At 35.2% G+C, this 25,475-nt stretch overlaps 1 protein-coding gene across 2 annotated transcripts in view; it reads left to right on the forward strand.

Moving 5' to 3' along the window:
- The window catches only part of LOC110994106 (inactive dipeptidyl peptidase 10), a 229,690-nt gene that overhangs the window by 181,039 nt on the left and 23,176 nt on the right, over positions 1 to 25,475 (forward strand). For both annotated transcript variants that reach the window (XM_045632689.1, XM_045632688.1), the window contains exon 3: positions 9,133 to 9,340. In XM_045632689.1, the coding sequence (XP_045488645.1) occupies positions 9,133 to 9,340 (208 nt within the window). The remainder of the gene's footprint in view (positions 1 to 9,132; positions 9,341 to 25,475) is intronic.

The following is a 25,475-nucleotide window of genomic DNA, read 5'->3' on the forward strand; positions in this document are numbered from 1 at the left end:
GGATGCCAACAGGTTCGAATTTAATGACGTGGAATAAGTGATACCATGATGATGTTATGTTCCAAAATATTTTTTTTTTAACACACAAAGTCGTGTTGTAAGGTAAGTTACACCACTTATAGCTCGAGATCGGCTGGACCGATATTAATTATCTCTTATTTTGGTTAATTCTTCTCCGCTCCGATTAGCAGAATAAGTAATAAAATATCGAATAAGTTATCTAATAACAATAAATTAATTTTACTAATGCAATCAATATGAGGTGGCATGGCTTTGATCCTGCGTAATGTGTAAAACTGCCATTCTTTCGTAATGGCAAGCAATAAAAAATATTTGCCAAAAAAAGTTGTATTAATGTTATTACCATAATGAAATCCTAAAATAAGAAAAGTAACAACGATATTAATAGACTGTAAGGCGGAACGATGTCAGCCGGGTCAGCTAGTAATTATATGAAAAAAGTTTATGTCAGAATTCAGCATATACTATAATTGGTATCAATTTCTATATAGAAAATATAATGATTAATTAACTAACTGAAAACATGGAGACACTGAAGTTTTTTAGTCATCGCATCGTGACTTCGAAACAAATACAAACGTAATACAAATCGCAAAACTAAGTTAGCTTTTAACATTTTGTTTGCATCAACAACGTATTATTAAATAAATCAGTGGCGGTACGACCTTTTTTAGGTATGTGCCACAGATTTCTGTTTCATTCAAGTCGTTGTTTCTTCTAGTAGGTGATCAGCCTCCTATGCCTGACACACACTGATACATATACTTGGTTTAAGGCAAGCTGGTTTCTTCACGATGTTTTCATTCACCGTTCGAGCGAATGTTAATTGCGCACATAGAAAGTACGTCCATTGGTGCACAGCTGGGGATCGAACCTTCCACCTCAGAGATGAGAATCGCACACTTCTGGTCAACACTACTCCGACATAATGTACAGAAAACATAACAGTTTTCAAAAGATATTTATATATATATAGAATTAACTCTTTACAGTTGATGGGTTAATATTTTGATAGAAGTTTTTTTTTAATCTGTAATATACTTAAACTTCGATCACTATTAAAGTATAAACAAAGCATACTTAATACAATTTATGACTTTAATGTTGAAAGCCTTTAATATAAAGTTATATTAATCACTGTGAGTGCATTTTACGGGTAATTAAAAGTTTAACTGTTCATAACTGCTTTTATTTAATACCTTGTAAAATAAACCGTACTTAACGCTAGCAGATTGTGTCATTAAAATTATACGTTCTTTGTGAAAATTTTAAACTATCAATTATTGCTGTATAGTATTTAATATTGGAGATATCGATCCATATTTTGGTGGTGAATTGCTTCATCTGAGAATAGGTAATTCGAAACCATATACAACTAAACAAACAAATTTAACTTTCGCAGAAAGGAATACCATTCTGCGGAGTCTTCATAACTGTAGGACGAACCTGTATTGAAAAGCTCTAACAGATATACTAGACTTGCTACGAACACAAGTTTTCCTGCCACCACTCGTCCCTACCTGTACCAGCTTGTCCAGACTATGAACTATACAGAAATTAAGTGCGTGCGCACAAATTACATATGTCAGAAGTGAAACTTCTTTGTAAATTAATTATTACTAAAAGCCCCAATAGATGTATCAGTATAGTACTAGTAATCATGTACCAGTAAATGATCACTCCATGTATTTGTATATTATTTATATTTATTCACACTGTTTACACACTGTATAATATTCAGACAGAATTTATATCTAAAGTTCTAATATGTATCTACTAAACGAATACATCAACCAATAGCGTGTATTATTTTCTCAATCTCCCTTTCTCACTCTCTCTGAAACACTGCACATCATCGTATTGACTTCAATAAATTACCCTCATGCCTACAAACTTTTCGAAAATAAAATTACTGTAGATTCTTTGGATATGAAGAACATACAATAGCTTTAAAACCTAAATTATTTGAGCGAAATTTTATTTTAAAATATTCCCGTCTCAAAATATCATGCGCTTGCATATCGATCAAAAGCTCCGGAAACCTTATCATATTTATTTACATTGCATAAACCGAATATTTTCGTACATACAAGCATGGAGTAACTTCAGGCATTTCCCTCCATATCTTACCTATTTATCCTAAGAATCTGCCGTCTACTGAAATAGAATGCCAAATTATTGAGTAGGTATAGTTAATAAACACTTTACTTGTGTGTCTTAGATTCGAAGTCGACTAAGTATACGTCTGTATATGTATTCCCGAAGTTTATCGGCATTTTTAATGATTTTTGTGTTTATATTTGTTTGTTTTAGGTTAGATGTTTTATCAAAGCGTTACATTCGCTAACTTAAAGAATTTTAAGATAACGACACTAAATGTTGTTTTACGTATATATACATTTACTGAATTCCTTTTTGAAAACACGTGAATCATCCTTCGTCACAAAAATGGGGTTATCCAAGCTAAAAACCCATCAAATTATCCGGATCTGCCCGGGTCGTTGTGCACTTTTATACTACGAACTGTCACTGAAATCCGGGCAATTTGTGCAGTTTATGATATTTTTACGAGCATGCACTTAGATGCAGCAACATCATTTCGCCAAAGAACTTTCTCATAAAGGAAAACATCGGTTTATTTTTCTCTTTCGAAGTTAGAGTCTGAAAAGAGTTTTTATATTTATTGTGAATTCTTTATGAGGAACACGAGAAAAGTTTTAACATTATCTTTTCGATGGGTTATTTACTGTTAGACTAACTGCTTAGATTTACAATTTCGAAACTCTTTAAAGATATATAGACATAGTATAATCCTCGATGCTTCAATAGTTTTTAATTAACCTTTAAATTGCATCGGTCACTTTACTATTAATTCAACCACCGGGTGCCAGTCCAATACAATTGAATCCATCAAATATTTATCTGAAAATCATATAACAATGACTAAACAATACAGTAATGTTTACTTTATTCACAATTCAATATCGTTTTAATATGATTTGTTTATTTTAAGCGTTCGTTAGGATTGTATATGCACTGATCTTAGTAGCTAAGTTAAATGATTGTATATATTATATACAATAGTCTCCTCAATAGAAGGCCGCATTATGTTGGCATATGTTACGACTTAACAAAAAGAGTACTGTGTGCATTTGCATTTCTCCAGTGGCATGTCAAAAAAATCGTAGAAAAATAATTGATACATCATTTGCATTAAAGATATTTAACAATCACGTCGATTGCCCAACCTTTTAACAAAATTGAAATTTCGTGTACCCTCCCCTCATCACCATCATAACATTTGTCCCTCCTTTAAGGAAAGCCCATTCAGGTCAAAACTCACCGATGTCCAGAAGAGCATTCTGATAAACAAACCAACTGTGGATATTCATAGTTGCTCCCTTGATACTTTAAAATCGATTTTCGTTTAGTTTTCATAGTTAAATTGTTTTGTTTAATTTATTTTTACAATCGGTCATGTATGTTATGTTAGCGTAAAAATGCTTGTCATAATAAAACTGAATTCTATTGTTCTTTTACCGATGTGCCAGTATGCCGCGCGTGGGTAAGCTTTTATAAATAAATAAATGTATAATTTTTTTTTTATAAAATACCCCAATGAGCAATAGCTATAGCATCAGGCACGCGATCAGCCTTCTCTGTTGCTGAGCTAAGGCACCAGAGGAGTATCAAAATCTCCACTTTCCTAAAAGGGACTTCGTTTACCTAATAGGATTGGCGTCTCCCGCCGGGCCCGGACGACAATTACTCCAGATATATCCGGTATTAACCGGCTGACGGGCGTTACCTCTTTTGCTATTTATTTTAGATATATACTATTAGATCTTATGTCATGTATAAAATTATTTATAATAGTAAGTTCTGTATTTTAAGACTCAAATAACTTGATTTCGAAGAAATTCAGATTCCTTTCCTCAAAAAATGGATATTTTACAAATCTATTCCATCTTGTTCACTTAGGTTTAATGTATCAAATTGTAATTTACATAGGTATACTATAATATATAATTTTATTGAATTTTAACTATATTACAGATAGTATTATTAATAAGTCATAGAATCAGAACTCTCTTTTGACCTCAGGTTGTATGTTTTCATTAATTTATTTTACTCTGCCATAAGGGTTTTGCTAGAAGTTCACAGGAGAACCAGATATCATCAAATTATTTATTCTTGGCGTATATGTTAATTAGACAATAAAATTCCTATTTACGACCACTGAACAATGTTGGCCTAGTGGGATCAGCCTGCGACTCTCATCCCCTATCGTAGATTCTATACCCAGCTCGTAAATGAATAAAAACATCGTGAGAAACCGGCCATCTTAAACCCAAAGTCGACGGCGTATGTCAGGCACATGATGATCACCTACTTGCGTATTAGATTGACAAATGATTATGAAACAGATACAGAATTTTAAGGGCCAGACCATTAAAGGATTTTTATGTAATTTCACGATATCTTTGAACACGAATAATTGTTTAAACACACATAATGTTATAATAACTTCTATACTAATTGTACGACTTAAAAATTGCTCTTGTTCCACAGGCTACTAGAATAGTTACGAGAGAAAAGTTGTAAGTAATTGCCTAATTAAAAAGAATATGAAACTCGGTCTCAAAGCCGGTTTGCAGCTAGTTACATAGCAGATAGGACCTTGACTAATAGTGGCTTGTAACAAAGCTTCTAACTTTATCTAACTTTTGTTATTACTTGCAAATGTTTCAAAGATAACCATCCAGCTTTAGAAAAATATGTGAGAATTAAATGATAAGTTCCTTGGATTCTAGATAAAATATTTACCGTAAAAGTTTTCTCGTATATTCGGTTTTCTTTTATCCTTATATAAATAAAGTTTTAGATCTTTATTCCGTTAACCACTGAGCCATAGAGAAGTTTAATCGTTTGCAAAGCCATTCGGTGCTGCAGTGGATTCCGGTGTCGGTGTGCTAAGCCGGAAAGATTAAATTGCTAATCTAACTAGTGACACAACGTTCAAGGCGACAGAAAAATTATTTCTTTTCTTTATTGATTAAATACATTTTTTAATCATTTGAATTATTTGTCTTTGTTGCTTTTGCTGTTGAAGTTTTAATAATGAAACGACTCTTTTCTATTAAATTTGTAAAATCTTAGTTACTATTACATGTGATGTTTATGTGCTGTCACTGCGTCTTGTTTAAAAATCACATACATTTTATTCAAATATATTCAAAAATAAATTCTACTAAAACCAACAGAAATTGACTGGCACAAATGTTAACAGAGTCTTCTTAGATAATTTCTATTCGCTGTCCTTTATCACGATAACAATGAGATCCTATTATTAGACCTCCCCTCCCCTGCACCCCTACACCCCAACAGCCGGTTGCGACGATCGATAGCTCCCGGGCTTTTAAAATAAATATGTATAATATCTAACAGCAATATACGTATTGCTTCTCTAATAATATTTAAATTCCGGTTTTCTCAGTTTACCACTCAGTAGAAATAAAATCATCACATTAATAGTTGTCGTTTAAGTTTCATTAGGTAAATGAAGAATGTTTCGTGCGAATAGGAATAAGCAAGGTTGTTGTTTGTTATTTACAAACAAGGACAACATAGACACTCCTCAGAGTAACTGGCCTTTCTTTACCTGCACTAATCACAATAAAGTAACGAATAAAATCGTTAATTATTTGCAATTATGGTCTGTTTAAAAGAACCATAATCTTAGCTAATAAAAGCCTATTATTAGCTAAGATTATGACCTATTTTAACTAAGTTATTGCTATTCTTGTAACATGGTAGTATTCTTAAATCCAATTCACTTAGCAAAATAATAAGTTTATTAACAACCACTTTGGTCAGGTTACCTATCGACAAAGGCCTCACGTCTATCTATCCTTGGCAAACTTCTCCATCCTTTCTTTTCCCGTTTCTCGGCCACCACTCTATTACATCCTTAAACCATTTTTCTTTGTTAGTCCTTGTTTTTTTTTCTTATTCTTGAAGTTGTCCATCGATTCCGTCCATCGTCGTATAATACTGATATAATCTTATCTAAAAAAAATCAGGTTCAATCTTGTAGAGTATAAGATCTCATACCAAAATCTGCACATTAACCTTAAAATAATTAAACGATTATTGAAAAAACGCCTCTACGCATAATAAGATAACAGGACGAAAAAAGCTTATTTTCAACAACGAGGACAAATCTTCCTCCATCCCTCCTTCCTTCTAATATTTCAAACATTGTGATGGATGAATAATTTACGACAAAGTTTTCGCGGTACAATAAATATTGTCACATAATCGCATGCCAAACTTTCTGACAAGACGTATCGAACACCCAAAAAAATTTCTTGAAAGGATACATTTCTTTTCATAGAATTTTAATTTTACACGCATTTATACATTATTGAACATAATATAAAGATAGCAATAAATGACAAAAAATCTTCGTTGGACTACTGAAAAAACATAATAAATAGACAATATCGATTCATTTGCATCAAAGATATATGATGACTAATCTGCAAAAAGTAATAAGTTCACTTCATACCAGCCAGACCTTGCTTCAGCAGACCATGGACAGTTTTCTACGTAGCGAAAATTTTTCACAGTCCTATCTCAACGACATATGCGTACTTGTGTTTGAAATGAAGCAGCTTAGATAACTAGGACATATTGTTTATAACATCATTTAAAAACAATTAAATTTTTCAGTAAAAATCGCAATCTTCAAACCAGAGGGCAGAAACACTGCTCCTAGAGACCACATAACATCCACTTGTCTAACAACTCTTTGAAAACTTTTCTCACACCTTTAAATATACATGTTTATTTTTACGAGGCACTCAGCAAATGGATTCCAGTGGCTATAATATGTATAATGAGCTGATGATTGAGCGTTTACTTTGAATCATTAAAAGCCGTATTCATTTATTAATGAACTCCCCAAACCCATTAATCAAATAAGAGAGGCACTTAACTCGTTTGAGGCTTTCATGGAAGCCTCAGCAAAATGGCGTAGATTATATTTAGTATTCAACGTGAATGTTTTGTTTTGTTTTATCTTTATTTTGCAACGTAATTTAGGAACGACATTTAATACGTAAGAGCAAGTTCTAATTTATTTATTGTGCTTTAAATATACCAATAAGTTCACGGTCTAACATTGAATCTAAACAAGCTATTTTATTGTCTTTATTTATTCAAGTTTACCACATCATACATAATACTATATCTACGTTATATGGTAAAAACTCTTTCATTTAAAATGTAAGACAATTTTGGTAAACATAAATCCTTACAAAATGGAAATTCTATTAAAATATATACAAGATGAATTAAAAATACCAGAATTTTTTGTGAAGCAGAAAAATTTATGACCACCTAAACAGCGGATTAGGTAAACAATCATCACAAACACAGCAGATGGAATTTGGAAAGCTTTGCTGATTTTCAACCTTGGGAATCAGTAAGGGATGATAATATTACCGTCCTGTTGGAGGTCACTGCTCTGGATTTGATTATTTAGCAATTTATATAAGAAGGTAACACCGGCTTAAGATCTCCGGTATCTCCGTATAGTGATATCATATTTAATTTCTTAAATCGAAGTTGTTTTCTTTTTTGTGGGCCTTATTGTTAACAAGCTAGTTCATTGAAAGTAGCAACAGCTGATTATTTCAATATCATAAATACTTATTTTTTTCTTTCTTAAGAGTAATCAATGATTTGAATTGTTATCTCCCACTCGATTTATGTGCCATTTTAGTCAACTAAGTCGTTAATGCGATTCATAAACACGATGTAAATGAATCGTCATCAAGGAACTTCAATCAGATAAATATTATTAAAAATATTGTTATTAAAGATACCGATCAATATAAATAATTAATATATTATAAATTATATTATTAGTATATTATTCATAATACAATATTTAATGTGAACAAAAACGGGTTAGTGAGTATTATAAAAAAAATATCAAATTCGTACGAACATTGTATTTAGTCTAGACAGCTGTAATATGGAGATTAAGAATGATATTTCGCGGATTTTATTACCTCTTAAAATTGATAATTTTATTTTTACTGATCGTTTCGTTTTGTTTGCGTTGAAATTTTTTTGATAATATAATGATTAATTCTAAAAAAATAAAAATGACTGATTAAACGAATCTCACTAGATTATTATGCTAAGTAAAAATAATAATTAATTAGTGTAGTGATGATATTATGCAAGAAAAACTGAATTTTCACAAACAACAATTTTGTTGCCGTTATTTCCCTGTGTGGCAATTAACTTAAACCCTTTCAATCTAGCTCGGCCATTGTGATTCCGTATCACAAGCAATTTACTGCTGGTTAAAATTAACTGAAAGTTCATATGAATAAAACTGTGATTAATATTTTAATCTAAAACAATTGATTAAATAGAAACTAAATTATTAGCTATTATTACCAATAACAATTTTAAAATTAAAAATGTCAGACAATTCGACATTAGAGTTCCAAGTTCCTTAAAATGTTCGATTAATCTACTTTGGTCTTGCAAACCAAAATGTGTCATGACTGCCAATCGTAAAACTTCTCTCGCTTTGTAACCGTCACCAATTCCTGACAGTTGCAGCAGAGTCTTCGCCTTTCTTTACGATCGTTATTAAATTAAAAAAAAATTAAATTCAATAATTTTTTTAGTTTACTATAATCATGATAATATTAAAAGGCTTAGAGGCCGGAAACTTACTGCCCAGCCCTCTGACATTAAGTGTCAGAAGAGTGTCCATGGGCGGCAGTATCAATTAACATCAGGTGAGCCTTCTGCCCGTTTTGATATAAAAAAAAATGAAATACTCGACTATAGCAGCAATATTCAGTTCACATTCAAGCCTTCTAAATTTGATTACAAAGGCATATACATATTATATTACACTAAGCATTTGGAACACTTTATACAAAAAACAGTGGTGTAACGATAGTTGGTCTGATGTCTCTGATAAGCGGTAGTTACACTTTGCCGCAGCTCGATATATGTCTATATTTTATTTCATACGAAACAATTATTGTATTTAACAATTTTAACTTTTTGTTCTAGGAATTAGCAGCCGCCACTCCCACACAACGCAACTGGCGAGGCATTCTCATAGCGCTGTTGGTGATAGCGGCTGTGCTCGGATTGATAGTGTTTAGCATAGCACTCCTCACCCCCACAGGAGACGATGGAAGGGGGCGCGGAAGACGGCCTACTCTTGCCGATGTTCTCACGGACCATTATAAGCAATTTAACGGCACTTGGTTATCAGGTAAGTTACAACATAAAGTATAAATACTTTAAAGTTTAAAAATTCTAAATAATAGATGCTTTTCTTCGTGTTGAATCTTTGTTTTTGTTGTTGTTTGTTGTCATTGTACATTAGGATCATATTGACCTGTGCGCCTTAAGTGTGGTGACGAAAAAGAGAGCTCAAATATCTAATTTCCTTACTAGGGTAATGTAAGAGATCGCTTGCTAGCGACCGACCGTTGCATATAATAATTTTTTTTATAATTTTAATATTTTTTGCAAGCATATGGTACAAAAATGTGTAAAGTGCTACAATCGTTAGTTCTCATATACTACCATACACTGGCGCGCAAGTTTGTCCCTAAAGGAATTTTACATTTTACACATATTAGTCATTTGAATTGGTCAATTCTTATATTATTTGTATCGTACTTTTCAAATTTTAATTAATATATTAAAGGTAGGAGGGATTATATATTCTTCGTGTAACGATCACGCGAAGTATTAACCAATATAGTTGAGCACCCGTCTAATACCACGTCATGAAACTTTTTTCATTATTCTTTGCAAAATATCATTTCAACACGAAGTCGGGTCGTACGTTCACCCTAGGGCTGTCACGTGCCACGTTCATTTTTATTACTCAACTAGAAGGTAGTATACAATAAACAGCAGAATTATTAACTCCACCGGCCATTCACAATGAGAAAATGGCTGGTGAATTTATAAAATCTAAAATATATTTATAGTAAAAGGTAAAACGAACGTCTCGTTTAATTGTGATTTATTTACATAATCAAATCCAATCAGAGATACGTGACACGATGATGTACAGCGGCTTGACTCCTTAGCGTTGCATAGAGATTATTTTTCCTAGTGGGAGTGCCATGCTGTTGCTTTCGGGCTTCAGCCAAATGGGCAGGCACGACCGGGGCAGTACCACTGTCTCACAGAAAACCGGCGTGAAGTGATGCAATAGGTTTATCTTATTGTACTCGCGTTTCGTTCGGTGAGTGAGACTCCCGGAGCCCATCCCCCCCCCCTTCCCCAGAGTATGACGGTGCAGTTTAAAGAAAGATTACCCCAGGGGGGTACCACACGTGGAGAATCCCCCTCTGGGCGTCCATCATCGGAACAATCAGTATCCGGTGGTGGATGCACAGGCTGCCCTTCGTATTCTGGGGTGGGCAAAAACTGCGCTCTAAACAAAACATCCAGTTCTAGTTTTAGGTTTCGATCTCGGGGCAAACGGAAGAATTCGCCGAAGGCAACCCCTTCCACGCTCGCAGTGGACTTCACCAATGTTAGGGGGCTCAACTCAAACCTAAGCGCGGTTCACTTTCACCTTGAATCTGCGAAGCCGGCCTTATTCTTCCTCACTGAGACTCAGATATCCTCCCCGGCTGATACTTCTTACCTCTCCTACCCGGGGTACAAATTGGAACATTCATTTGTGCCGCGGGCGGGAGTTTGCGTGTACGTCAGAGAGGATATCTGTTCTCGTCGCCTCGGGACGCTTGAAGGAAGGGACCTATCTAACCTCTGGCTCCGCGTAGACTGCGATGACCATCCGCGATTCTATGCGTGCCTGTATAGGTCCCATAGCGGAAATGACGAAACTGACCGACTCATCGAGCACATCCAAATGGCTACAGATTCCCTGCTTGAAAGGGTTCCTACCGCCGAAATCGTGATACTTGGCGATTTTAACGCCCACCATGCCGATTGGCTCGGCTCTGAAACCACCGATCACGCGGGAAGATCCTTTCACGACTTTGCTTTAGCCTACGACCTGACACAAATGGTCCCTGCGATTACGCGAATACCAGATGTGGACGGTCATAAACCCTCTTTGTTGGACCTTCTGCTGACTTCGCATCCGGAGAACTATCAAGTCTCCGTTGACCCGCCATTGGGTTCATCGGATCATTGTGTGGTCCGGAGTACTGTGCCATCTACGCGCCCTTCGCGGTCGCGCTTTTTGGGTTTTCGCCGTATTTGGCACTACAAGTCAGCAGATTGGGACGGGATGCGGTCTTTCTTTGCGTCCTACCCTTGGGGGCCTATTTGCTTTTCGTCTGAAGCTCCAGATTCCGTCGCTGCCTCTGTCGCCGAAGTGGTTCTGCAGGGAATGGAACTCTTTATTCCTTTTTCTACGGTGCCGATCGGTGGCAAGTCTCAGCCCTGGTTTAAGCGTTCTTGCAAGACAGCCTCGCGTCGAAAGCGAGAATGCTTTAAGGCATGGGCAGAAGCGGCGAAATCTCGTGATGCTAATACCAGCGAACTCAAAAAAGCATATAACTCAGCCTCCAGGTCCTTCAAACGGGAAATCACTAAAGCAAAGTCAGAGCACATTACCAGATTTGGCGAGAGATTGGCCCAACTCCCTTCGGGGACTCGAGCCTTCTGGTCTCTAGCCAAAGCTGTCCAAGGGAATTTTTGTCAGCCCTCCATTCCACCATTGCACAGGGAGGATGACTCGCTGGCCCACACTGCGAAGGAGAAGGCCGACCTTTTAGGCTGTCTCTTCGCGTCCAACTCGACTTTGGATGACCGAGGGAGATCACCACCGAGCATTTCACGGTGTGATTCTTCGATGCCGGAAGTTACATTCCGGCAACGTGCTGTCCGTAAAGCATTATCTTCCTTGGACATACATAAGTCGAGCGGGCCGGATGGTATTCCTCCAATTGTGCTGCGTACTTGTGCTCCTGAGTTGGCTCCGGTCTTAACGCGCCTTTTCCGGTACCTGTACTCGCTTGGCACTGTCCCGGAGTGCTGGAAGATCGCATCGATACATCCGATCCCTAAAAAAGGCGATCGCTCCGATCCGTCCAACTATCGCCCAATAGCGATAACCTCCTTGTTCTCCAAAATAATGGAATCCATTATTAATTGCCAGCTCCTGGAGTATCTGGAGGGCCACCAGCTGATAAGTGACTCTCAGTACGGCTTTCGTCGTGGTCGTTCGGCTGGTGACCTTCTTGTATACCTTACGCATAGATGGGCGGAGGCAATTGAGTCCAAGGGGGAGGCTCTAGCGGTTAGTTTGGACATAGCGAAAGCCTTCGATCGGGTGTGGCACAGAGCACTGCTCTCAAAGCTTCCAGCCTATGGGCTTCCCGAGAAATTATGCGATTGGATCTCCAGCTTTCTGGCCGATCGGAGCATCAAGGTCGTCATCGACGGAGCATGTTCCGACCTTAAACCCGTGAACGCTGGGGTCCCACAAGGCTGTGTTTTATCCCCGACCCTGTTTCTTCTGCATATCAATGATATGTTGCAACTTAGCAACATTCACTGCTATGCGGATGACAGCACTGGGGACACTCTTTACACTGGCCGGGCAAGTATTTCTCGGGCAGATGTCGATGAGTACCGGAACAAACTTGTGTCTGAAGTAGAAACCCTACTACGTGGAGTCTCTGACTGGGGCAGACTAAACCTAGTCCAATTTAACCCCAAAAAGACACAAGTTTGCGCGTTTTCCGCTAAAAAAACACCCTTTGTCGCTACTCCTCTTTTCGAAAACACTCTCCTTAAAGCCACAGCCAGCATTGGAATACTTGGCGTTGACATATCGAACGACGTTCAGTTTCGCGGTCACTTGGAGGGAAAGGCAAAATTAGCCTCCAAAAAGCTCGGTGTGCTCAGCAGGGCGAGACGGTACTTCACTCCGGGCCACCGCTTGCAACTATATAAAGCGCAAATTCGGCCCCACATGGAGTACTGTTCCCACCTTTGGGCGGGTGCTCCCCAGTACCAGCTTCTTCCACTTGACCGTATTCAACGAAGAGCGGTTCGAATCGTTGACGACCAAAATCTCTCCAAGCGGCTTGATCCTTTGGCGTTGCGTAGAGATGTGGGGTCTCTCTGCATCTTCTACCGCATTTACCATGGAGAGTGTTCAGAGGAGTTGTTCGGATTAATACCTGCAGCTGAGTTTCATCATCGGACGTCGAGGCAGAATACGAAATTCCACCCGTATCACCTCGACGTCCGCCGTTCCACAACTGCGCGTTTTTCCAGGCAGTTTTTGCCGCGCACCACCACTCTGTGGAACCAGCTGCCAACTGAAGTATTTCCGAACCAATTCGACTTAGGGTCCTTCAAGAAAAGAGCGTACCAATTCTTAAAAGGCCGGCAACGCACTCGCGAGCCCTCTGGCATTGAGGGTGTCCATGGGCGGCGGTATCACTTAACATCAGGTGAGCCTCCTGCCCGTTTGCCCCCTGTTCTAAAAAAAAAAAAAAAAAAAAAAGAGATGTGGGGGGAGCGTTCAGAGGATTTATTCGAATGAATACCTGCAGAGTTACTATCGTTAGGTAGTTTTGCCGCGCATCATTGCTATGTGGAACCAGCTGCCCATTCCAGTGTTTCCCAATTTCGGAAACTTAGGGTCCTTTCATAATGCTTAAATGACTCGCAAGTACATTCCGGCCTATTAAGCATTAATAGTGTCCATGGGCGGACACTTAACATAATTTGAGGCTATCATCATTTCACCATTCATTTCTACTCTTACCCGCTTAATCCAAACTTCAAGTCTTTCTTCTATTCTAACTTTTAATACTGTTTGGTAATTATTTTTGTTTATACGCCTGTTTAGTCATAAATATGGTGTCAAATTAGACACACTAGACGTAATCAACACCGTGGGACAGTTTAGTATATATTACTTAAAATTTGGATGTAATCTAGACTTGTAGCAAATTATTTCAGTAATTTTTTTTGTTAACGCATGCACATGCACATTTCATCATGCTGCAGCGTCATAAAATTCATTATCATCTATAAACGATTGTTTGGTGTTTTAAAATACGATAACTTTAAGTGAAACCTTTTGCAATCTAGTGATCCAAACGAAAAACAGTCCTTTTATTTATCCACAAATTTTATTGATATTCCATAAAAAGGTAACCCGTGACTACCCTATGTAAAGTAAGCTGCTAAACAACGAATAATTTACCTTTGAACCGCTTTTAGTTAGTAACGACTTATTTTAAACCGGACCGTATCAGGTCAATAAACTTTGATGTACGTTTCAGTTAATATATTAAACTAACAATTCAGTCTGATACACAGTGTACCAACAAAAAAGGCAGACTAGGCATTAAGGAGAAACGAAGTTTATGGGGACAGCTAGTACATAGTATCAAAAATATTAAAATTAAAACATGGCGAAAGAGTGGCAGAGTTTATTGCCAGTTCTTCTCTTCCGTTCTACGCCCTTGATGTGAGAACTGACAGTAAATGTAAAATTAGAATCATTTAAAGTATATTTTGACTTTCATAAGTGTACATTAAGTTACCTACATGAATAAATTATTTTGAATTGAATTAAAAAAGGTTATGAAATCAAGGTGGAATCATCTTGAGGCATAATTTCTTCCGGTACTTTAATTAAATGCAATAAACGAGTTCGTATAAAATTCTCATTTCGCAGTAAATTAAACTAAATCTCAGGCAGAGTGTTTTCAGAACTAAATTAAAATATGAGCCGAAGAATGCCTTTTTATTACTCTTGACATTATAACGAAACTCAGCAAATAACTCGAATATATATTTTAAACGGTTATTTAATCTCTTTGAGATCTTGCTTCGAGTTATGTTACCTAAAATTAGTCAATTTACAAGTGTAACTAACTGTAAGTTTACAAAATTAAGATTATGACACTATCTGGTCAATATATACTTGAAGCCTTGTTGTATGTACAAAAAAACATAAACTGGTTTAAAAAAATTCACCAATTACTCGAAACATAACTACAAATGATTACTGAATAAATTCAAACGTAAATTAATCAATAAAGCTCATTATTAATTTGACGGATATTTAAATTTTCCAAATCCTTGGGATTCATTTGTTTAAAAAATCTCTGTGACATAAATTAGCGATTCAAAAGAGTGGCGGAGAGTTTCTTTCCAGTACTTCTTGGCGTCCACTCTAGCGCCTTTGACTGTTAGTAAATGTAAATTTAGATTCAAAGTGACTTTTTCCGTTGACGTTCATAAATGTACTTGTTTACTTATAAAGTTATTTGAAGTTTGAGTTTGTGTTTAAATATTTCAGTAAATAATTAGAAACGTAAACCAAATGTTAGCTATCATCACACACTTGAAGCCAAATTGAGCCCTATAGTTATTTCCAAACTCATAAATTGTAATTCCACATTTTCGTAGTATGGAAGTAAAGAAACCTTTATACATGATCATATTTTAAAGGTATAAAGGCAGTTAAAGAAGAGTTTTCTTTAACACAACAACCGATACCGAATTTATTAACAATACTCTCGTATTGATGCAATAATTTAACTTACTCTAAATAATAGAACGCTTAGTTTTATTATAAAAACTAATATGAATTTAAATATATCGACCTATCCGTAGAACAGAGTCCGATGTGATCATTGAGCAAAAATGAGTTTAATGGCTAAACGAGATAAGGAATACGAACTCTACAGACGTGCGTTTTTAAAATTTTCGTATCTTGTTTAGTTTCGGAGATATAGAATCGAATAACGTACTATCTGACATTAATTCCGTATAAAAACGCACGACGTGATCAAGCGACGGCACGCGGTAAGCGACGGCTGCGCAGACGCCCCGTCCGCTTGTCACTCCGGCCGTTGTTCGGTGGAGAGAGGGTGTATTTGTGTTATGCGCTCAGATTTTTTTTTGTTTTGATGTACAAAATAAATTAACTGCTTTGCATGTAAACACATATTTTTAAAGATGTCACGTTCAAAGAAAATATTAGATATGCTACAAAAAACTGATGCAGAAAGGCCGGAACTTAGTGCACCATTTTCAAATTTTCGAAAAAAAGTGTAATTACTGGTATATTGACGATTTCAGCTGTATTATTTCGCGATACACACTAATAAATTCTTATATTAACAAACATCATATCTGTATTGCTTTAATATTGCATTTTTGACTCAGTAAAGCATTGTGGGTGATTGATTTTAATTTAGGACGTTTCTTGCCGGAGAGGTATAGAAAAGCATTTGTCGTGCGAAAATCATGCGAAAAAGCAATTGACATAATGCTAAGTCACAGAGTATTCATTTTTTCTATAATAATAAATAGTAAAAAGGAGAAGTCTTATGAAACATAAGGACGATTTTATATGAACATTTTTGGTATTTTAAGCGTATCATATGAATTTAAGACGTTTTTCTGCGTAATCTGTAATATGATTTCTTGGTTTGATATTAAGATAGGACGTTGTTACTGGGATAATGTCATCAGTTAGGACGTTGTTCATTTAAAAAAATCGTTAAATAATAATATTATAACGATTTTTTATTTACGGTCTGTTAACTTAATTTATTTATAATGTTTTATGAATAGCTATAATAATACTATACAGTATTTTTTATACTACAGCTCTGAACGCTGATGACAACGACATTAGACAACAGAGCTCACCTTTGCCCTCCGGTGAAAAAAAAATCAGGCAAGAACTAGCTGATATATGGGAAGAAGTTCTGCATGAAGATATTACCTGACCGAAGATATTACTTGTGATAGCTTCATACCCAATGTGTCTGATCCGTCTGCCAAAGATGCTTACAGAAATCAACCTAGCACATTTTCTTTGCAAGTGCCTTCTAGTTTCGAGAACTGCCAACTTCTATGCCATCTCCTACTTATATTCATTCGATTTGCAATAGCTCATTCTGCCCTAATAATGCAGACTTATTATCTGTAATTTTTTCATCGTCTTTTAGCACCACGAATTCACCTTCTTCGCACGTAAGCTATCCCACCGTGAATCCTAAAACGACTAGAAAACGTAAGAGGTGCCCAAAAGAATGGACAGACCTTAAACGCAAATGCCTTAAGAACTTAGGTATGTTTCACAAAATTTTGCCAACTGGGATATCAAGCAGTGGAATTTCATCATCAAATATTCCGATAAAATGAAGAAGAAAAGATGCCTGAGTCAAGACACTCCTAGTAATAGAAAGCATACTTTTAACTATTATCTGGCGCTGATCACAGGTTCTAGCGAATCTTACTGCGAGAAATCGAAGTATGCCAAACATTGCTTATTAATACTCTTGTCGAGATAAATATGAGATAAAAAAATGCATGGAAGAAGTACGATGAAAGTGCTATTTTAGAAGAGGAAAGACGGAGTCGCCACGATAATCATAAGATTGTTATAGATGACGCAATGAAACAAAGTGTTTGTGACCATGGTCGCATTTGCATTGTAGGCATTTGCCCGAACATGGTCACATGCAAGCGATTCAGCAACTTTTTTCATTAAGCAACTGGGACAAATGTCCCAGTCCATCGTCCATCGTATCGAATACGCAAGAATAGCCAAAAGCTCTACCTACAAGGAGACAAGTATCGCCAAAATGTTCAAATTGTATCTTGAATGGTTCGAACCCGAGAAATTCATCTCTAAGGCTACAAAGAAACGCCAACATCGTGACATTGTCAACTTAAACTTCAATCTAGCTTTTCATATTTCCAAAAGGGATTAGTGCGACGAATGTCACGTTTTTCGATTGAAAAATAATCCAACAGACCAAGAAAAAGAAACTTTTCAACAGCACCAGACTAATAAGAAGATCGAAAGGAACTTAAAAGGCCAAGATAAGAAAGACGCTGAGGAGTCAAATGGAAACATGGTTGCTGCTGTGTTTGATTTTTAAAATGTATTGCAGCGTCCTCATGGCAATATAAACTTATTTTACTATAACAGAAAGTTTTCTTCATTTAACTTCACAGTTTTTGGCATGGGTAAAAGGAAGGCCGTTTGCTATATTTGGGATGAATCTGTGGCAAAACGTGACTCAAATGAGATCAGGAGTTGTCTCTTAGATTTTATTCAGGCTAATGTTGACCGTGGGTCAAAGAGTTTCGCTATTGGTCAGACAATTGACAATGCTGGCCAAAATCGTAACCGCTTTGTATTTTCAATGTACGTTTACGCAGCAGAAAAGTTCAATAAATGCATAATACACTGCTTCTTACAGAAAGGACACACTCAAAATGAAGGGGACAGTGTCTGTGATACGAAATGCCATTTAAGTTTTAACTTTTGCGCCAAAAAAAATAGTCTTAGCTATATTTATTTATTTATTTTTATTTATTGTAAAATTTTATTGTTATTAAGTATGTTTGTTTGAACATAATATTGTTGATTATATAACTAATGCGAAGTTTAAATTTCTCCATACGTGTCTCCTGTAATTTTCCTATTCTATGTACCTATCTGTAGTTTTAGACTATGTTCGAAGTGGTGCCTTCTAATAGTTAACATATCTATTTTAAGATTTTATAACTAATAAACTATTTTTAATAATATTCTTAATTTTTATTTAGTTACATGGGATCATATGGCGAACATTATGTTTAAAAAATTTAAGATGTTTATTTACATAGGACTCATAAGGGATGGGTAATTCCAACAAAAAAATACCCATGTTAATATAGAACGTCACTTATTTCATACATCTCCGTAAAAAAACGTACAATGTTCACTACGGGCACCCGCTCTTCCGCCATAAAACGTCCTATGTTTATATAAAACTCACTATCTCGTGAAATAAGAGGATAAGAAATATACACTACATAGCATTTAACTAGGCTGGGGTGCTGTCATATCATACCAAAAAATCAAAATCTCAAGTCTCACTGTTTAAGAATTACACAAGTCAACAACTTCTCTAGCCTCTACTGAAAACTATCAATCCTGCAGATGGAACTCTGTTCTACGGATAGGTCGATATATATATATATTTATTTAAAAAATCCAGAAAAAGGATAATTCGATACCGCCGCAGAAAATGTTTCTAAAGTTTACTGAAATGAAATATATTATTATTAATTTAACATTAAAAATAAGTAAATTGAATAGTAAAATCATCTTTTAGCAATTACGAGGTCGCTTAAAATCAACAGTTCCCGATTATTATGTTTCGGATTTTACAATAGAATTTATGAAGATGTCGACATTTTCTAACCAAAGAGTGTGTGAGATTTAAAAAACCGGAAAGAACATGACTTTATTATGCAGTGGTAACAATTTAGGTAGTTGTTTATTTAAAATAAGTTATTATTTATAGATTTTAGTTTTTTTATCTATAAATTTACTAGTAATGTATTCGGTTTTGGCTTGGTATTGTCTACGTGTTATATTTTATAATATGGATATACGATTAATCATAAATAAATATATAAATATTGTATTTTAATATAAGACATAGGAACTATAATAGACACACAGTTGTTACATAACTAAAACTTTATGAATCTTAATTACAACACTGTTACTTTCTTACAAAAGTGAATTATACCAAGTGAACCGAAAAGCTTTCAAAAGAGTTGTTAAAAGCCATTAAAACTTACTTCGATCGTTAAAAAAGCGTGTACGGTACAAAATACGTTGAAGAAACAATATAGCGTGAAAACGGCTATGTTTTTCCACCCCCTTTTCCCCACCCGCTTTTCCCTACGTGGGTACGGGAATATTTGTATAAGGCTTAGCGGCTCAAATGGGTAAGAATGGAATCTTGATAAACGACTTACGCTGAAATCGAATATTTATTTTGCCGAATCGTCTTAATCTTAGATTTTCGAATTAGCTATCTGTATTTACGGTAATGTTTATATATCGAATATCTCAGTGAATTATAGGTTTTTTTTTATTTATAGATAAGGCTGTAGAGTTTTGCGGAGTTTTGGAGATATTAAACAAGAAGCTATAATTCGCATGAACACATCTTAGACATAAATATAATTATGTACATTTAATCATTATCTTTTATAAACACTGATATGGACATATTTTACAAAAACTAACTGAAAAAAGTTACTTATATTAGTGTAGCGTATACATATGTGCCTACGAACCTTAGTCACAGTCGGTCAGTGGTCAGAATCGTCTCTTTAGGTTGGAGAAACACTATCACTCCTCCACATCAGAACCATTATATCGTTGACATCTTCACTCATTTTTTCTAATTGATAATGATTAAATAAACATAAAAATAACCTCTGGCATTGAGAGTGTTTATACAAAACAATTGAACAGCTCAAACTTAAAATTAATAAATTAGAATCTACTCATACTCAAAGTCTGTATGAAGAACTGGTTATTTTAAATAATGGTAAAGACTGTATCGGATCCACTACAACAATTGATTTCACTGGTGATGACTCTGTATCACATACACCAACTCAATTCAATTGTAACAGCAAAAATAAATTAAAGAAATATATTAAATTGCATAAATTCATTAAAAAAACCAAAAGATTAATAAAAGGAGATAATATTTACAAGAATCACATAAATTTAACAAAAAAATATAGAAATATAATTAATCAATGTAAAATGTTTTCAAGTGAGGTTGATTCTGTAAAAAATAAATATGAAGCTGACATTCTTGCATTGAATTCAAGGATAGCAAGTCTTCATAATTCTCTTGAAGAGATGACTGATAAATACAGTTGTGCCCAGCAACAAATAGGGGAGCACATATCGGCCATGAATGAGGTTCTGCTGCTGTCTCAATACAATGAACAACGCTTTCTGTCTTTGACCAACAATTGCCAGTGTCATTTTAATGAGACAAATGCTGAACCACCATTGTTATCATGTGAGCCTAGTGTACCGAGTGACAGTTTCATAGAAAAAGTGAACTTTAGAAATAAAAGTGAAATTTTGTTATTTAGTGATGATATAGGGAAAAATATTGGCACTAAATTATATCAGTCCTCCAGCAAAACTGTAACTAATTATTGTATGCCCGGAGCCACCCCTGTTAACATTTTAAACAAAGTGCTGTGTGGAAACTATACAAGTAACACAACCATAATATTGCTTTTTGGGAGAAGGGGAAATGTAGGACAAAATGAACTGTTGTCATATATTGATAAATTAAAATCACTTAATGTAAAGAATATTATCTTGTTTACATTTCCTTACATCAAAGATGCACCTAGGGAAAATAAAATTAGACATACGTTACATAGGTTGTTTGACCTTTACGCTGAAAAGTCATAAAATCATAATGAAGAATTTACTCTCTATGTTAGAAATTATTCTAAATTATTTAAAAAAGTTTGTTACGCGGCCAAGTCCTTATATATAAAAAACAAGATTGAAAATAGTACAAATAAAACTAAAATGACTTGGAAGATAATTGATAGTGAAACTGGAAGAGTCAAAGATCGCAATCGTGACATCGAACTATGTGTCGGTAACACTATAATCAAATCTAACGAAGAGATAGATAATTTAAACGAGTGCAAGGTCAGTTTTACATTCCGACCCATTGGTGCCGACGATATAGTTAGAATATTTAGAACTATTGATATTAAGAACACTACCGATCTTTGGGGTATTTCTGTAAAAATAATTAGTAGCATAATTGATATAATTGCCCCCCATCTAGCTATAATTTTCAACAATTGTATCGAAAGTGGGGAGTTTCCCGATCTTATGAAACATAGTAAAGTAATTCCTTTATTTAAAGCAGGTAATATGTCCGACCCCAGTAACTTTAGACCTATTTCCGTACTACCTACCTGCAGTAAAATCTTTGAAAAAACTATATTAAATCAACTTGTAAGTCATTTTAACGCAAACAAATTATTACACAATAATCAGTTCGGTTTTACCAAGGGTCGCTCGACAGCCGATGCCGGCGTTGAGTTATATAGATATATAGTTAAGGCTTGGGAGGAGTCGCATGACGCCTTAGGTGTTTTCTGCGACTTATCCAAAGCATTTGATTGTGTCCAACACGAGACCTTAATCGGGAAACTCCGCCACTATGGCATCAAGAATACCGCACTGAATCTTCTGACTTCGTACGTACATGGTAGAACTCAGAAGGTCGAAGTGAATGGTAAGAGGTCCTCTGGGTCGGCAGTGGATATGGGGGTACCACAGGGCTCAATTCTTGGCCCTTTCCTCTTTCTTGTTTACATAAATGATCTACCTTTCATGGTAGAGAAAAAACATCAGATAGTTTTGTTTGCAGATGATACGTCCTTGATTTTTAAAATCAAAAGACAAATAACCAATTTTGACGATGTGAACAACGCTCTCTCTTCGATTGTCCATTGGTTTAGTATGAATAACCTTCTGCTTAATGCTAAAAAAACGAAATGCATTAAATTTTGTGCAAGAAATGCGAGGGTTATGGGTACTAGACCAATAATAAATAATGAGGAATTGAATCTGGATGATACAACTGTATTTCTTGGGATCACCTTGGATTCAAAACTTCAGTGGTCCCCTCATATCAACGGATTGGCGAAGAGACTTAGTTCTGCAACTTACGCGGTTAAAAAAATTCGCTCACTGACTGATGTCGATACAGCTAAACTTGTTTATTTTAGTTACTTTCACAGCTTAATGACTTATGGCTTATTGTTATGGGGTCACGCTGCTGATGTCGAATCTGTTTTCATTCTGCAGAAGAGGGCTATTCGTGCAATCTATAATTTAAAATGTAGGGAATCTCTCAGAGATAAATTCAAGGAAATTAATATACTTACCTTTCCCTCGCAATATATATATTTATGAAAATATTATGTTTGTATACAAAAATAGTGATAAATATACTAGATTAGAACATACGCACAATGTCAATACTCGGAACAAACGCAGGCTGCAATTTCCCCGTACTAGACTATGTAAAGTTAGTAATTCTTTTTTGGGGAAAGGGATACTCTTCTTTAATAAAATCCCAGAGGCTCTTTTATCTCTGCCTTTTAATAAATTTAAGAAATGTATTAAAGAAAAGCTGTGTAAAAAGGCTTACTATAAAGTTATTGATTATCTAGTTGATAAAAGGGCCTGGGACTAGTGCTGGGCAGGCTGCCTCTAATTAATTTGATATATTTGTTTTAAATATTGTTTGATGATTTGCTTTTTTAAAAGAGTACCGAGAGTTTTTTACGCCGGCTTTTTCTCTCGGCCTACACCCTCTGTCTTTGCCGATGAGTAGGGATGCCTACAAGGAATTGATTGACGTGGAATAAGTGATACCTAGAAGATCTTATGTTCCAAAATAAACGTATTTTATTTTAATTTTATTTTATTTTATACAGAGAAGGTAAAAAGAAAAATCGAAACTTGCCAAAGGGCACAAGATACTTGGAGGGGGCCTTCCTGTGGAAGGGCTCCGGTGGAATGTATATGTTACATAATCCGCGTACTATGCAATACAATTTAAAAACGTAGCCTTGTAATTTATTTCAATAAAAAACATACATGATACCAACGTATCTCATATAATATAATCATAATCATTTAATACATTGGTTGTTTTTGAGTCTAGTTGTACTTAAAATGACATAGAAATAATACACTGTACAACTTGAAGCTATTAAGTAGGAATTGGTCCCAAAGGTGTGCGCTATTCACGGAAATAACTTGGTGTAGAGTTTGTTATTCTCACAATTACTGTAATTACCCATTGTTGAAGGTATATAAGTTGTTTAAACTAGTTTTGTGATTCTAATATACTTTAGTTTGCCAAATACAGTCAAAATCTAATAAAACGACGTCAAAGGAACTACTCATATCATCATCCGCCTTTGATTTTTCGTCAATATAACCGGTATGTTGTTTTAAACAAAATCATCGTAAACGGTTTTGACACATTTTATCGTCTGTCACGAGAAAAAGTATTAGTTGCGATGACTGACAGATACTTACTGGCCGGTGGGTCGCGAATGCGTTGCGGTCTTTTAAAACTTAAACACTTGAAGGTTCTGTAAAGTACGACAGACATTTCATTTCAAAACGAATATTTCTATTGTGAGTTGTGTATTGCTCAGTCTAGGAAAATCGCTTAGCACTCGAGTTACTTCTCAGACCTGAGATAACTTTCAAGCCCTGGTCTCAAAGGCATTGAGCAAACCAGGAACATCGAGCGATGCTAAACTGTATTACCTATGCGTTACGATTCATTTTTCAGCAACACAAAACTTCTCTATTGTAATGGCGATAAGGTACATTTTCAAATTGTATTTTGTTTAATTCTAGTAAAGGAAGTTATACTTTATTTGAATGAAATAAGGTTTATTTTCGGTTTGGAATTGATTTTGTAGTAGTGACAATGTGAAAATTACTCGTGAAAACATCTTTGTTAAAAAACGATGGAGTTATCTTTCATTAGGGGAATTATTGGCTTTGAAGCAGTGTCTTTGTGATTCTATATACAGAATCTTCATGGATTTTCTACAGAAAAGGATTTGACAATGAGATTAACTTCGGTTAGGAAAGAAAATTTTTAAAAATATTGGCACATAAAGATAAGCATTTTTAGTATAAGTTATTCAAATCTATACTAATATATTAATATCATAAAAACATACTTATATACAAATCTTTCCTGATTTGTATATAAGTATGTTTATTACTAATTAGGTTAAAAATTACTGAAACAATTTTAAAAATTCTTTCACCATTTTAATGCTACATTATCACTTTTTAATATAGGCTATTTTAATTGCAAGAAAAAAAGAATCCTCACTAAAATTACAAGAATGTTACTCAAGTCGTAAAAAATGCCTATAAAATCATCTCATCATATAAAATCTCTGTGATCGCTGCGAAAACGATTGATGATAGAACAAAAATGATCTGTAATATTAAAGAACATTCTACCAATATCTACAAAAAAATAAATATGTCCACCCATGCGAAGCTGGGACGGGCTGCTAGTAGTAATATAAATTTAACATTTGGGCCATTTCTTATAAAGACTTTACACAAAATCAAAACTTAGGTTCATTATAATATCGAGTAAAGTAATAAATTCCCAAAACGTGCCGAAAGTTTCTTCATTTCCGATAACTTATTATCTTCAAGTGTTACTTCGTGACTTTTCGACTTTTCACAACTTTCACTTTTTACACTAACAGGTGCCGGTGCCTTTGCTTAGAAATAAGCGATGGATGTAATTGAGTGCATTATTACCCATTAGTCTAGTTTTTCTTTATTCTTAATGTTTAAAATCTCGGTTTTCCTTTCATCCTTACGAGAGAAGTTTCAACTGAGCATGGAAAGAAAAATCCATGTCTGCCAGGGCTCAAACCTGGGCTTGGGATGAATAAAATATCTTCACCAATGAGCTGTAATTCACAAACAAAAAGTTTTCATAATTAAA

The sequence above is a fragment of the Pieris rapae genome, chromosome 20, assembly GCF_905147795.1.
Source record: "Pieris rapae chromosome 20, ilPieRapa1.1, whole genome shotgun sequence".
Classification (NCBI taxonomy): domain Eukaryota; kingdom Metazoa; phylum Arthropoda; class Insecta; order Lepidoptera; family Pieridae; genus Pieris; species Pieris rapae.